The sequence below is a fragment of the Kwoniella dendrophila genome, chromosome 1 (genome assembly GCF_036810415.1).
Source record: "Kwoniella dendrophila CBS 6074 chromosome 1, complete sequence".
Taxonomy (NCBI): Eukaryota; Fungi; Basidiomycota; class Tremellomycetes; order Tremellales; family Cryptococcaceae; genus Kwoniella; species Kwoniella dendrophila.
Window position 1 is genome coordinate 3,222,232 of NC_089476.1, and position 13,804 is coordinate 3,236,035.

Below are 13,804 nucleotides of genomic sequence, written 5' to 3' on the forward strand. Positions count from 1 at the left end.
AATTGCGTCATTACGTAAAGACATCGTTTCAATGTTTTCACGTGATTGAAGCTAAAATCACGGTGATCACCGAAGTAACCAAGATTTTCAGCTGGAAATTGATATGATAACAAAAATACAAAAATCAAAATATTCAGATCAACGGCAGGAGCAGCTTCGGAACTCGATTCTCATCAATTCTGTCGTAACGAAGTATCTTTTACATTCAGCTATATCAGTATTGATTCATATAGGTAGGAAGAAAACGAAAAAGCCGTAATCATGGCTGGTCCACCTGTTAGAGAGAGGTATAATGCCAAAGCCAGAGGTTCAGTTGCTGGAGGATCAAGTCATAAGAAACGTAAGAGAATTAGAAGAGACGAGAATGGGGATCCCATCTTTCAGCAGGAAGAAGGGGAAAATTCAAATACTTTGAAGGAAGATGATCCGACTGCTGGAATGTCATCAAAGAAAAGGAAAAGATTTGAATCTTTCATGGTATGTTCAAATCACTTTTCAATTACCAAATATCCTATATCTTCACCGGAAATCAAGCTGAGGAAACTTTGTAAGCTAATGAAATAAACATTTCCAATTATATAGGCTAAGAAAGTGAAGACTGAACAAAGGTTAGAAACACTTAAATTACTCGCATCATTGGCACCTTCAGGCTCAACTTCAGGATCGTTATTATCTACATCAACATTAGGTCAAAATCCATTGAAACCTACAAGTGCACAAGAAAGACATGATAAAAGGGAAGATAAATTAGTTAGGCAAGGTATAAGTAAATTAGCTAAGAAGTATGGAAAGGATAATTCAGACGATTCAGATGATGGGAGCGGTTCAGATCAAAATGACAAAGGTCCGTCGAAGGGAAAAGGTAAAGGTAAAGAGAAGGAAAGATTAGTAGAAATCGTCAAAGATCCAGGAGTCGAAGATCACGAGGATAGCACAGAAAATGGAATAAAATCAACTATAATACCAAGTAAAAGTGATTTGAAAGCCCAAGCCAAAGCTCAAGCTAAAGGTAAAGGTAAAGGCACAATGCCCAAAAAGGTATGTTCACCATCATGGTCATTACAGCATACCTTTTTGATGGGGAAAAACTAATTGATATGATTGATGTATAGGCAAATTGGAATCCTAATCTGTTACCCACTCAACCTGCTTCCACCTCTTCATCAGAATTTGATTCATCAGATTCAGCGAATGATTCATCTTCCGATGACGAACAGGAACAACCTGAAGCTGGTCCATCTTCCCCTCGCGAACCCGTCCTAAAGTCACCTCCTCCTGCAAGTGAAGCACCAAAAATACCACTGCCACCCGTGTCTTTCGGTGGCGCTTTGAAAAAGGCTACAGACGGTGTGACGGTTCAACCAAGAGTGGAAATAAGGCGCAAAAAGCCTGTAATCGACTATAGGTTCTCCAGAGGACACAGGCAGGAAGAGGAAGGCTTAGATTCAGAAGAAGATGAAGCATCAAGTGAAGACGAGGATGAAGAAGAGGTCGAAGCTGAGGATGAGGATATGGATGATTCCGAAGACGATGAAGAAGAGAATACAGATGAGGAAGCCGACTCAGAGGATGAAGAGAGTGGTGCTGAAGGATCTGATGAATCGGAGGCGGTAGAAACAGAAGACAAACCACCACCGAAAAAGAGAGCCTTGGGTTTCAAGAACTGGGCATTGAATCAGATGGGACAATCTGCATCAACTACTATGCCAAATCTTCTCGTAAACGATAATTCAGATATAGCTTTTTCCTCAACTCAGTTACCCAAAGCTCCGCCAATCCCCAAAACAGGTGATCTTGTTGGTCCTCTTGGTGAGAAGATGAATATACCTACTACATCATTGTTAGATCAAAGCAAAGGAAGTGCGACTGCGACTATCAGACCCGTAATCAAGAGAAGGAATTCTGTGACTGAATCAAGAATGAATTTACCAATTTTGGCTGAAGAACAATCGATTATCGAATCAATTTTGATGAATCCTGTCGTGATCATTTGTGGTGAAACAGGTAGTGGTAAAACGACCCAAGTACCTCAGATGTTATATGAAGCCGGATTTGGATTCAAGGGATCAGGTAAGTAACGATCTTCGGAGATGCGTAGACTATAAGCTGACAAGCACGCACACATAGATAATCCGGGTATGATAGCGGTAACACAGCCTAGAAGAGTAGCAGCTGTGTCTTTAGCAGAAAGAGTACGATCCGAGTTGAATTTACCGGCCAAATCAAGTACAGTTGCACATCAAATTCGGTATTCATCTACTACATCTTCAAACACTTCAATCAAATTTATGACGGATGGTGTCTTATTAAGAGAATTAGCATCTGATTTCTTGTTGAGTCGTTATAGTGTTGTGGTGGTTGACGAAGCACATGAAAGAGGAGTCAATACAGATGTTTTAGTTGGAGTTTTAAGTAGAGTAGCAAAATTAAGAGAAAAATTATGGAGAGAAAATCAAAGTCAATCGCAAGATAAAGCTGAAGATGAAAAGCAGAAAAAGGATAAGATAAAACCCTTGAGAATTGTTATAATGTCAGCAACTTTAAGAGTATCAGATTTTGCGGAAAATCAACAATTATTTTCTGTACCACCACCAGTTTTACATATTACAGCAAGACAACATCCGGTAACAATACATTTCAGTAAAAAAACTGTTAGTGATTATGTTACAGAAGCTTATAAGAAAATATGTAAAATACATAATAGATTACCTCCAGGTGGTATATTAGTGTTCATGACTGGTCAATCTGAAATTCAAGGTTTATGTAGAAGATTAGATAAAAAATACGGTAAAATGAAAAAATCCCTGACCAATACCAATAATAACAACAAGTCTAATAATTTAAAACTCGATAAACCCGAAATCAGTTTACCTACTGAAGGTGAGTAACCAACCTTACCTTGATAATGCACTGGAAGAGAGTACTGATATATGTGATATTGCAGAACAAGAAGCTGAAGACGTTGAATTAGGTGGAGATAATGATTTAGCAGCTGATGTAGACGATGGAAATGCCGAGAGTGATCCCGAAGCATTGGATACCGATGATGAGGACATCGAAGGTATAGAAGGTTTGGATCTTGATGAAGCTACGGATAGTGAGTTTGAGATTCCTTTGCAATCCGGAGTTCCACAAGCTTACCATACAAATAGCACCCATGCATGTCCTTCCCCTGTATTCACTTCTCTCGAATGAGCAACAAATGCAAGTCTTTAAACCACCGCCTGAAGGACATCGATTAGTTATTATATCTACGAATGTAGCAGAAACATCATTAACTATTCCAGGTATACGATATGTCGTTGATTCTGGTAGAGCTAAAGAAAGACATCACGATCCATCGACAGGAGTACAGACATTCCAAGTATCATGGATATCCAAAGCATCATCATCACAAAGATCAGGTAGAGCAGGACGTACAGGACCTGGACATTGTTATAGATTATACTCATCAGCATTATTTGAAGATCATTTTGAAAAATTCTCAAAACCTGAAATCTTGAGAATGTCAATTGAAGGTGTTGTTTTACAAATGAAATCAATGAATATTGATCAAGTTATAAATTTCCCTTTTCCTACTCCACCTTCTCGTGGAGCTTTACAGAAAGCTGAATCACTCCTTAAAAATTTGGGAGCTTTAGAAAGTGGTACAACAAGTAAAATGATAAATGGTAAAATCTTTAAAGGTTTAAATGGTGGTTCAATAACTGATTTAGGTAAAAAAATGTCAACATATCCTGTAACACCAAGATTTGCTAAAATGTTAGTGATTGGTCAACAACATGATTGTTTACCTTATATAATAGCTATCGTAGCTGGTTTAAGTGTAGGAGATCCTTTTATTCATGAATCAGCAATCGAAATTGATGAAGATGAAGATGATGAGGATGAAGAAGACAAAGGCAGAAACAAAAAAGCTGAATTATCACATATCAAGAGTCAGGAAATTAGAGAAAAAGAAGAAAGGAAAGAAACTAGAAGAAGATTCTTCAAAGCTCAACAGGTAAGCCTTCTTGCGAGTGTGGATTTCGTAATTATTTGATCAGCTATACTAATGATTCGTTTGTCTCTCTATTTTAGCAATTCACTGCCTTAGATGGAGGAACAAGTGACATGTTCAAGCTGTTATCAGCTATTGGAGCATATGAATACGATCCTTCACCTGCTTTTTGTTTCAAGAATTTCCTTCGTGCGAAAGTGAGTCGCTATTCAATTTACTGTTGGATTACTCGCTAACGGGTTCTACCCTAGGCTATGCAAGAAATTCATCAACTGAGAAACCAGATCTCTGCTATTGCCAATGTACCTGTTGACAGATTGCTGCCACCTAACGAAACTCAGGTAAGTCGATGAATGAAATAATAACATCTATTTGGACAAATTTCTAATTAGTTAAATAATTCTCCCCCTATAGCTCAAAGTACTACGTCAGATCATAACAGCAGGATTCATTGATCAAGTCGCAGTCAGAGAAGATTTAGTATTGAAAAAAGGTGGTTTCACATACGAATCAACTAGAGGAGTGAAATATCGTGTTAGTGGATTATCATCAATTACATCTAGCTCTACGGAAGAAGCTATATATATACATCCATCATCAAGTTTATTCCACAAATCACCACCTGATTTCCTAATTTATACAGAATTAACTAAAAATCAATCAACAGGAAAAACTTGGTTAAAAGGTTTAACAAAAATTAATTCAAATTGGTTATCAAGTTTAGGTAAAAATTTATGTTCATTTTCAAAACCTTTAGAAACTTCTTCTTCTTCGACATCAGCCGCATTGCGAAGTAAGATAATTAAAAATAAAGATGGTATAGAAGAAAGACAAGTTTTCGTTATTCCACATTTCAAGGATTTAAATGTTGATTTACCACCGATCAAAATGAAACAAAGGAAAGAAGGTCAAAGATGGGTTTTAATGGATTAGCCACATGTGATAATTCCTATAACAGATTGGGTGCTTTGCTTTGCTCTTTCAAATCCTCGATAGTCAAATACTCTGAATATCTTGCTGAAGAATCCATGCATAGAACATTGGTATATACTATCATGACTTGAAATCTCTTATACAAAGTGAAAAATGTATATTGCAAACTAGTCAATTGGCTGCAGCAAAATCTCGGCCTTATCCGATTGTTGAATTGTTTTTAAGGACTCAATAGGTCTCTTGTTTGCTTTGGATGAAGCATCTATGTATTCTACTTCCTCCCTTATCAAGAAACCCCAAGTTCAATAATCAGTGAGGCCAGGATAATGTTGAGCGATAGATAGCAATATCATTATGCATTTCACTTGAAACGATTGTTTAGCAAACCTGTCAAACGTTAAAATAACAGTCTTGCGTCAAGGTGATGTCATGATTTTATCCAAGGTGACTGATCGATGAAACGTCATTGGTCGATGTAATTAGTCCTCATTCCATACCGATCTCAGTACCAGGACACATTCCTTACTATCTATGTCAACTCGTACTGTTCATAAACTTCCATCTGTAGATAGACCCATATGGTTGAGAGATATTGATCAATAGTCAGCTAGCTTATATGCTTCTCAGAAGATCGTTACAAGCCGTCCCTCGATTGACCTATAATAGAAATCTAAACTTCAAACCTACATCACCTTCCCAGTTTTATCGATCAATATCCAAAATGTCAGCACCAGAAATTGATATTATTACCAAAGAAGTTTTGCCCGACAGTGAGCTCAAAGATGGTCAAATGTAAGTGTACAAACGTGTTTTCTGTAATGTTCCGTAAGGTGAATGTACTGATTGATTTGATTGATCGTCATTGTAGGAAAGCTGTAGAGTTTGGCGAGGGTAAAGTTTTACTTTCAAAGATTAAAGGAAAAGTTTATGCTACCTCTGCATTCTGTACCCATGTAAGTTGTCCCTGTTGACAAACTGAAAGATCATAGGAACTGAATGTTGTTACGCTTGATCTGCTAGTACGGTGCTCCTCTTGAGAGTAAGTTGACTAATACATCGTTTGAAAGTCGTGGTTATGACCCGTATTGACCCATGACGATGATCCATAGAGGGTGTACTTTCACACGATGGTAGAGTTGTATGTCCATGGCACGGTGGTGAGTGATTTGTGTTTGCTTCATTACACGTACATCTTATTCATTAAATCGCGTAGGAAAGGGTTAACCTGATTGATTGGTCACATTCACCATTTAGCCTGTTTCAACGTTTGTACAGGTGATATTGAAGATGCACCAGGATTAGATAGTTTATGGAATTTCAGCGCAACAGTTAATAATGGACAAATTGTCGTTTCGGCAAATCAAAAAGAAATTAAATCTAAAGTTGGTAGAATTGTACCAAAATCAAGAACAAAAGGTTCAGGTAAAAAAGAAAATGAAACTGTTGTTATCGTTGGTGGTGGTTCAGGTGGTATTCATACCGTTGAAAGTTTAAGAATGGTAAGCTTGATCGGATTCATTCCAAGAATACAACATCAATGGTTGACTCGTTTCTGATAATTTATCATTGCTAAAAATAGAACGATTTCCAAGGTGATATCGTTTTGATCTCTGAGGAAAATTATGCTCCTATAGATAGGTAAGTCATACGGCTATTTTCAAATGTCGATTGAGTGTCGATTGACTCATCTGATACATTTTGCAATACAGAACCAAGATGTCTAAAGGCCTTGTTGACAACGCTGAAAAACTTCAATGGCGTAAACCTGAAGAACTCAAGAATGATTTCGGAGTTGACTTCCACCCTGGAACCGTAAGTTTCCATCTGGGCTTTTTGAATCACTCTTACTCGATAAACGGAAGAAACTTAGTAAATCATGACTGATCACTGCGGTTCTTACATTGTTTTAGTCCGTTACCAAAGTCGATTTCTCTTCACAAACCGTCGAAACTTCTTCAGGTCAAAAACACAAATATGATCATTTAGTCTTAGCTCCAGGAGGAAAACCCAAGAAAATTCCAATCGATGGAGCAGATTTAGAAGGAGTTGTAACATTGAGGCATGTAGAAGATACCAAAAAAATCACTTCAGCAATTAACAAAGACAGTGATGTCGTTCTAATTGGAACATCATTCATTTCAATGGAAGCTGCTGGAGCTATATTAAAAAAAGAACCTAAATCTGTTACATTAATTGGAATGGATGAAATACCATTTGAAAAGATTTTAGGTAAAGAAATTGGTAAATCCGTTATGGAAAATATGAAAAAACAAGGTATAAAATTCCATATGAAAGCTGAAATTGAAAAATTTGCACCATCTGAATCAAACCAAAATCATGTTGGTTCAATTCATGTTAAAGGTCAAGATCCAATTCCAGCAAATTTCGTTGTGATGGGTACAGGTGTTCAACCTGCAACTGATTTCATCAAAGATCAAATTAAACTTGAAGATGATGGTGGTGTAAAAGTTGACGAATACTTGAGAGTAAAAGACCAAAAGAATGTTTATGCTATAGGTGATATCGCTCATTATGTTCAATACCCAGAAAAATTCCAAAGACGAGTAGAACACTGGAATGTCGCTGGTAACCATGTAAGTGCAAAGTCTGATAATACTGAATACAGACCATCTTGTTGAGGGTTTGAGTCTAACTGAATATAATTTATAGGGTCGAGAAGTTGCCCATAACATCACTCATCCAGATGATCAAGTCGCTTATACCAAAGTACCTATCTTCTGGTCTTCAATCGGTAAAGGTTTAAGATACCTCGGTACAGGTGCTGGATTCGATGATTCTTACACAGATGGTAACGTTGACGAGCTTAAGGTGAGTCATATATTGTGGTCTATGGATATGTCCGCTCAGGATGCCATTCATAAGTAGGAGATGATTGCTGATTTTAACCTTCGAAATCCGTATTTTAGTTCGCTACCTACCAAGCAAAGAACGGTAAAATCACAGCAGTAGCCACAATGGGCAGAGATCCAATTGTATCCAAAGCCAACGAATTAATGAGATTAGACATCATGCCATCACTTGATGAAATTAGAAATGGTAAAAACATTTTGGAAATCGAGTTGATCAATAAAGGTGAAAATAAAGTATGAATCACGACTAGATTTCGATCAAAATTGTGATTCTACCCTACAACTCGTTCCGTAAATTTGCCGGCTGTTTCGATTTGTGATAGGTTTCTGTAGCTATATTTATACGTATTATAAGATTTATGCGACCTTTTTCGCTTGGTGTCAGAGTTGCAAGATGCCCCATATGATTTCGCAGTTGCTGACTGGTGTTTAGTCGATATTGAGCGGTCGGCTTAATGATACAGACTAATATTACATCTCCTTGAATCGGATTGAAGTGCAACAATACAACAAGTTATTCTATTGCCTAATCTAACGGCGTTCTTGGGAAATGAAACCTAATCGTCGGTCTTTCCTGGAGGTTTACCACAAGGCTGTACCATTTTCTACCAATACCGATCACATCAGTTACGTCGTTCCATCACTCATTAACGCTAATCTAACTCACTTCAATCAACTCAAATCTTTCCCTAGCTTGACATTCACCGTCCGCTATCGATACATATCCTAATAATGATGGATGCCCAATGATTGATGACAATGTATCTCTTTGTTGATGAGTTAACCATTCACTATCAATGTCACACACATAAGTCAAATAAGATCGATGTGATGCGACAGAAAATCAGCTCACTACTTGGTTGTATCTGCATGTCCTGTACCTGTGTACCTGGAATGTACTGCACAATGGGTATGAAGGATATTAGCTTTCATCAGAATGGTAAGCAGGCAAACAGGGAAGGGAGAATAACTTACATTGTTCAAGTTGCGTATTGGCTGTATACCTTAATTCAGACTAAACCATTGATATATCAGCCTATCCTATGAGCTCGGTGTGTTAATAGAAAGCTGACTTACCATGCTATATGAATTGATCTTTGTTAGTCTTTTGAGATGAGTTGAATCGCAACAAGTATCAAGAAGACATTATTATCATCATTGATTATCAACATGAATCTGAACTTATCGGTTACCTGCGAATCAAGATCAAACACAGTCAAACGCAGTGCCACAATGATTTACTCCCGGTGATATCACCGATCATTACTAGCTCTACGGTGACACTTTAAATAGCACATCCGTTTAAGCAAGGTGATTATCGAAGCAATGCTAAAGCTTAAGCAATGCTGTAGATGATATATGATAGATGATAGATGATAGATGATACATGAAACATATCAATCCTATAAAGATTATCATCTGATTTATCACAAGATATTGACTATATATCATACCTTATAACCACTCGAAATCAACCTCTGACCTCAAAAGTATGTTAAAAATTCAATATAATCGAAACATCGTCGAAAAAATCGTCAACTCGAACTGAAATGGAGTAGCTGATCTTTTCAACCTTTTCCTACATTTTCCTCTTAATCCAGGTCAAAGTCTATATTCGAGCTTTAAAGAGGACAAGTTAGTCTATATACAGCACAGTCAATCATGTAAGCTGGAACTAAACCTTAACAAACTGCAATGAGCTTAGATTTATGCTTATAGCATTTGTTCATATATCGTTTCACCAGATATTTGGATCAATCAACGATGTATTACGCGACAACAGGTCAACAGGCAACTCAACAACCTCCATCGAGTAGAGGAGCAATAAGTGGATACCCAAGGAATGGACCACCTGGATTTGCAGCTCGTGCAGCGGGTGAGTCGTACTTGACATGTCCTTTCTCATCGCCATCACAAGTATGAAGGAATTTAGGGGTTTTTAAGAAGAATTGATGGAAAGGATTTAGTGGTCGTTCAACGTGAACTGCAGGACAAGGAGAGGCATTGATGTCTTGGAACATGTCATCTGAAGAGGCTCCAAAACTGATCTCTGACTTCTCATCACTCGCTTTAGCAGATCCAAATGATTTTCCAGCATTGGGATCACATCCTCAGCATAACTCAACGTATGCTTCACAAACTCAACCTTCGGGAGCAAGTTCGAATCAGCAACAACAAATACAACAACAACAATTGTATTTACAGCAACAGCAACAGTTAGCTGGTGGGGGAGGGGGTCCAGGTGCGCCACCACCGCCTCCACCTGGGATATCTGGACCAAATCCTACTTCAGGAGGACAAGGACAAGGACAAGGATTAGGAGATGATTTTCCTGCACTGAGTACGGGTGGAGATTCAAAGGTGAGCAATCAGTATGATGGCAAACTGGGAAAAGTATCTCGATGTCAGAGTAGTCCAAGACTGACGGTCACGGATCTGGTGGACTCATCTTGATAGTTGGCAAATTTCCTGCGAAATCAACCTCCACAACAAGGACAAGGATCATCATCACCATCATCACAAGTGAATTTACCTAATGGATCATCGCAGCTAATACCTCCTTCATCCACAACGACAACGGGAACATCAAATACAGCCTCTGGATCAGTTTCAGCATCAGCATCACAATCTACAAATGCAACTCCATCAACAAATCCACCCCAACTGTTGAATCAAAATAATAACAAGATGAATGATCCAACGTGGCAACAACAGCATAACCAACATCCACAAGAACCATTAACAAGGCCTATACAACAAATTTTAAGTTCACCAGTGGATAAATGGGGTTTAAAAGCTTTATTATATGAAATACAAATGCATATGAATAAAACTGATAGAGGAATGTTGGTATTTGGTGAAGAATTGGAAGATTTAGGTATGGATATTAGTGGAGAAGAGTGAGTATATAATGATTCGTCCTGTTGTTACTTTGCTCTTGCGCGACATTTCCAACCATCGTCACCCTTGTTTGTTAATCAACATACTCTGCTGGAAAAGCTTAAGCTGACCATCAACAATCGATATTATCAGAGCCCTATATCCTTCATTCGTCACACCATGGGCTGACTCAAATGCCTTGACACAACCACCGAGAATCGAAGAATCTTACCATATTCCTCAATGCTATAACGTACACGCCCCACCTGTGTCGACAAAATTACCGAATTTCACCGAAGATACATTGTTTTTGGCTTTCTATATGTCTCCAGGGGATGTACTGCAATTAGAAGTTGCTGAGGAATTGTGAGTTTTCGGATTTGGCACTTTCTGCGAACAAAAAAAGGCCCTTTTAGATATCGCGATTGACTAACAACGATTTCTTGCTCTTTCGTAATATATAGATATGCAAGAGGGTGGAGATATCATACAGATTTACAAACATGGTTAACATCACCTACATTACCCACAATCGATCTCCTATCATTAACGACCAATCAACAACAGCAAAATACAAATGGAGAATCAGGAAATTCACCACAATGGATTAGAGGACCATTTATGTATTTAGATACAAGAACATGGACGAAACAAAGAACAAATGAAGATTTTACAATTGATGCTAATTTATTAGAAATCACTAGACCTGCTTCAGTCATTATATCAGAAGATAAAAGTCAAAATCAAGGTTTAAATTCACCAAGTTCACTTAGTGGAAATAATAACTTACCTATATCAACTGGTAATAATGGTGGACAAGCCGGATCTCAACAACCTACTTCAAATCAACAAGGTCAACAACAAGTGAATCCAAATTCATCTAATAACCAACAATACAATACTAGGTAGAAATTGGATTTCGTCTAGTACAGTTAGTTACTTGATAACCTTACATATAAGGATAAAATAGCACAATTTCAGTAAGATATGTTATTATGTTCATGACATCATTGCGAAAAACACCAACTTCAATCAGGTCATCAGGTGCAGGTTTATAGCCTAATCTTGCTAACTGTGAGCTAAAGTGATGAAAGCGATCATGGACGACCAAATATGATAACGAGTATCACATGACGCTATGAAGTAGTAGAGAATACATAAAATGCTTCTATCAATACTAAATTGCTTAAATATCTAAAAACATAATCTACACAAATAGCAGGACGACCCCTGGTTGCATCGATGGTCATTGGTAGCAAATTCACCAATAGCTGTTGAAGAGAATGATAAGCACGGTGGTTGAGGATAAGCTGATTTTTTCGGTTCTAGAGTTGCAACATGATGACATAGGTAACTTGCTGAGATCTTTTTCTCAGTAGGTTTTAAGCAGGATTAAAAATTTGTTGTTGAGACAGGTGGATCATATAAACTATAGTAAGAATGAACATCACATCATACGTCAACACAATTTCGTACAATTGCCTTACTACTATATTTACTCACGTCACCCGTTTGATCGCTTTATCGACGAACCTATGACTTTCTACATCATGTAAATGTTCTTCTCTATTCCCAAGATCCGTTTCCTCAACATCGAGATAATGCGGATATGATGAATTTGATAAATTACCTGATTGAGGTTGATAAGTTGATTTGTAGATACTATTTTTTTGACTTAGCGTACCATTATCGTTGTTAGGGCCTACAAGATCTTGTTGTGGTTTACCAAATGTCATTATACTACTACTATTTTGTGATAAGGTAGATAATCTTTTTTCTAATTTTGATTGATCTGTATATCCTAATACATCAGCTGCATCTTCAATATTAACTGAACCAATATTATTTGAACATAATTTGATTGACCTCTTTCTAACCATTATAGCTTGTTCTTTCCATTGTTTTTGCGCTTCTAATATCCTTAAATGTATTCCCCAAATAGCAAATAGAAGAGATAAAAGTGAAATGAATGATGCTGCAGCTATACTGAAGAATATGATAAACATATTGGTCATATCGATTTAGCTCCTTATACAATATATATGTAAACATATATACCAGCTTTGACTTTGACTTACGTTCCCATAACATTACCAGAAACTGGTTTCCCACCTTTATGTTTAATTGTATTCAAAGCTTTATTTGCTAAACCATATGATAACCAAGATAAAACATCACCAAATAATGTAAAACATAATACCAAAGATTCAATTATAGTAAATCTTAAATGGTTTTTAATCGAATCTAAATTATTTATTTGATATCCGATTGGAATTAATACAGTTAACCCAATCCAAAAGATAAATGTCACAATCAACCAATATAGGGATAATGGTAATATAGTTTTAACCAATAATGATTCTCCTGTATTTATAAACTTCGATAGAATATCATTATCACTAATCAAAAAGGGATCAAAAAATCAAATTATCAATGTAAATATTTCATCTACTTAGTCAAACTCGAGCGACGAAATGGAAAAATATAACTTACGAAAGTTCCGCATAAGAACAATTACTTGTATCTGACACTATGTGAATGACAGAAATAAGAGGTTTTGTATTAGCAGAAATGCTCTTGTTAGAAATTATACTGTATTTATCGTTATCAATTCGAGTAGATTACTTACTACACCAACCCAATACTCCAGCTTTTATACGTGTGCCATCCTCTGTTCTTACTGAAAACCAATATAGACTCTTAATGGGTCCAGGAACAGATAGTAAAACTAAGATTAACAGAAGGAGAGATAAAGAAGTCAATCCTACTGATATGAAAGTTTTGGACAATATAGGATGATATATAAATTGGTTTGATATCCTCATTGTTGTCGGAATTGAGATCGCAGTATTATAGATTGATATGTATTTTGGTCCGTTTATATCAGATCAACTGATAATAGACAATTTAGAGCGATTATAGGTGTCAATATATATCTATAGAGCCTAGCTCTTCCCCACAGTGCCCTTCAAAACGAGACTTTTTTTCGGTATTTATGCTGTTGCTTCGGGTTTGGACTAACAGGAGGATCGGCTCACTTCATTTTGGATTCATGTCATTGTTTCTATTTATACAGTGCACAGAAGTCATGTTATTTTGTAACGTCTGGTGCATTCATTGA

The 13,804-nt window shown here is 37.0% G+C and overlaps 5 protein-coding genes across 5 annotated transcripts; 3 read left to right on the forward strand and 2 right to left on the reverse strand.

Moving 5' to 3' along the window:
• Positions 1–261: 261 nt before the first annotated feature.
• L201_001145 (uncharacterized protein) lies at positions 262–4,933 on the forward strand (the record flags this gene model as incomplete). The annotated part of the gene is made up of 9 exons (XM_066216938.1): positions 262–477; positions 583–1,038; positions 1,113–2,070; positions 2,128–2,880; positions 2,945–3,097; positions 3,153–4,003; positions 4,081–4,197; positions 4,252–4,341; positions 4,415–4,933. 9 exons carry the CDS (start codon positions 262–264, stop codon positions 4,931–4,933), a joined length of 4,113 nt encoding a protein of 1,370 aa, XP_066073035.1.
• Positions 4,934–5,654: 721 nt separating this feature from the next.
• On the forward strand, positions 5,655–8,043 carry L201_001146 (uncharacterized protein; the record flags this gene model as incomplete). The annotated part of the gene is made up of 10 exons (XM_066216939.1): positions 5,655–5,725; positions 5,802–5,886; positions 5,954–5,972; positions 6,043–6,090; positions 6,188–6,432; positions 6,513–6,571; positions 6,643–6,745; positions 6,844–7,527; positions 7,604–7,762; positions 7,861–8,043. The coding sequence occupies 10 exons, from the start codon at positions 5,655–5,657 to the stop codon at positions 8,041–8,043; spliced, it is 1,656 nt and encodes a 551-aa protein (XP_066073036.1).
• A 317-nt stretch (positions 8,044–8,360) lies between these two features.
• On the reverse strand, positions 8,361–8,883 carry L201_001147 (uncharacterized protein; the record flags this gene model as incomplete). Its single annotated transcript, XM_066216940.1, has 5 exons — positions 8,361–8,408; positions 8,471–8,594; positions 8,657–8,702; positions 8,779–8,818; positions 8,881–8,883. The coding sequence occupies 5 exons, from the start codon at positions 8,881–8,883 to the stop codon at positions 8,361–8,363; spliced, it is 261 nt and encodes an 86-aa protein (XP_066073037.1).
• A 684-nt stretch (positions 8,884–9,567) lies between these two features.
• Positions 9,568–11,592, forward strand: L201_001148 (uncharacterized protein; the record flags this gene model as incomplete). The annotated part of the gene is made up of 5 exons (XM_066216941.1): positions 9,568–9,679; positions 9,881–10,164; positions 10,261–10,703; positions 10,837–11,049; positions 11,148–11,592. 5 exons carry the CDS (start codon positions 9,568–9,570, stop codon positions 11,590–11,592), a joined length of 1,497 nt encoding a protein of 498 aa, XP_066073038.1.
• A 483-nt stretch (positions 11,593–12,075) lies between these two features.
• On the reverse strand, positions 12,076–13,508 carry L201_001149 (uncharacterized protein; the record flags this gene model as incomplete). The annotated part of the gene is made up of 5 exons (XM_066216942.1): positions 12,076–12,112; positions 12,187–12,669; positions 12,762–13,082; positions 13,177–13,213; positions 13,313–13,508. The coding sequence occupies 5 exons, from the start codon at positions 13,506–13,508 to the stop codon at positions 12,076–12,078; spliced, it is 1,074 nt and encodes a 357-aa protein (XP_066073039.1).
• Positions 13,509–13,804: the final 296 nt, after the last annotated feature.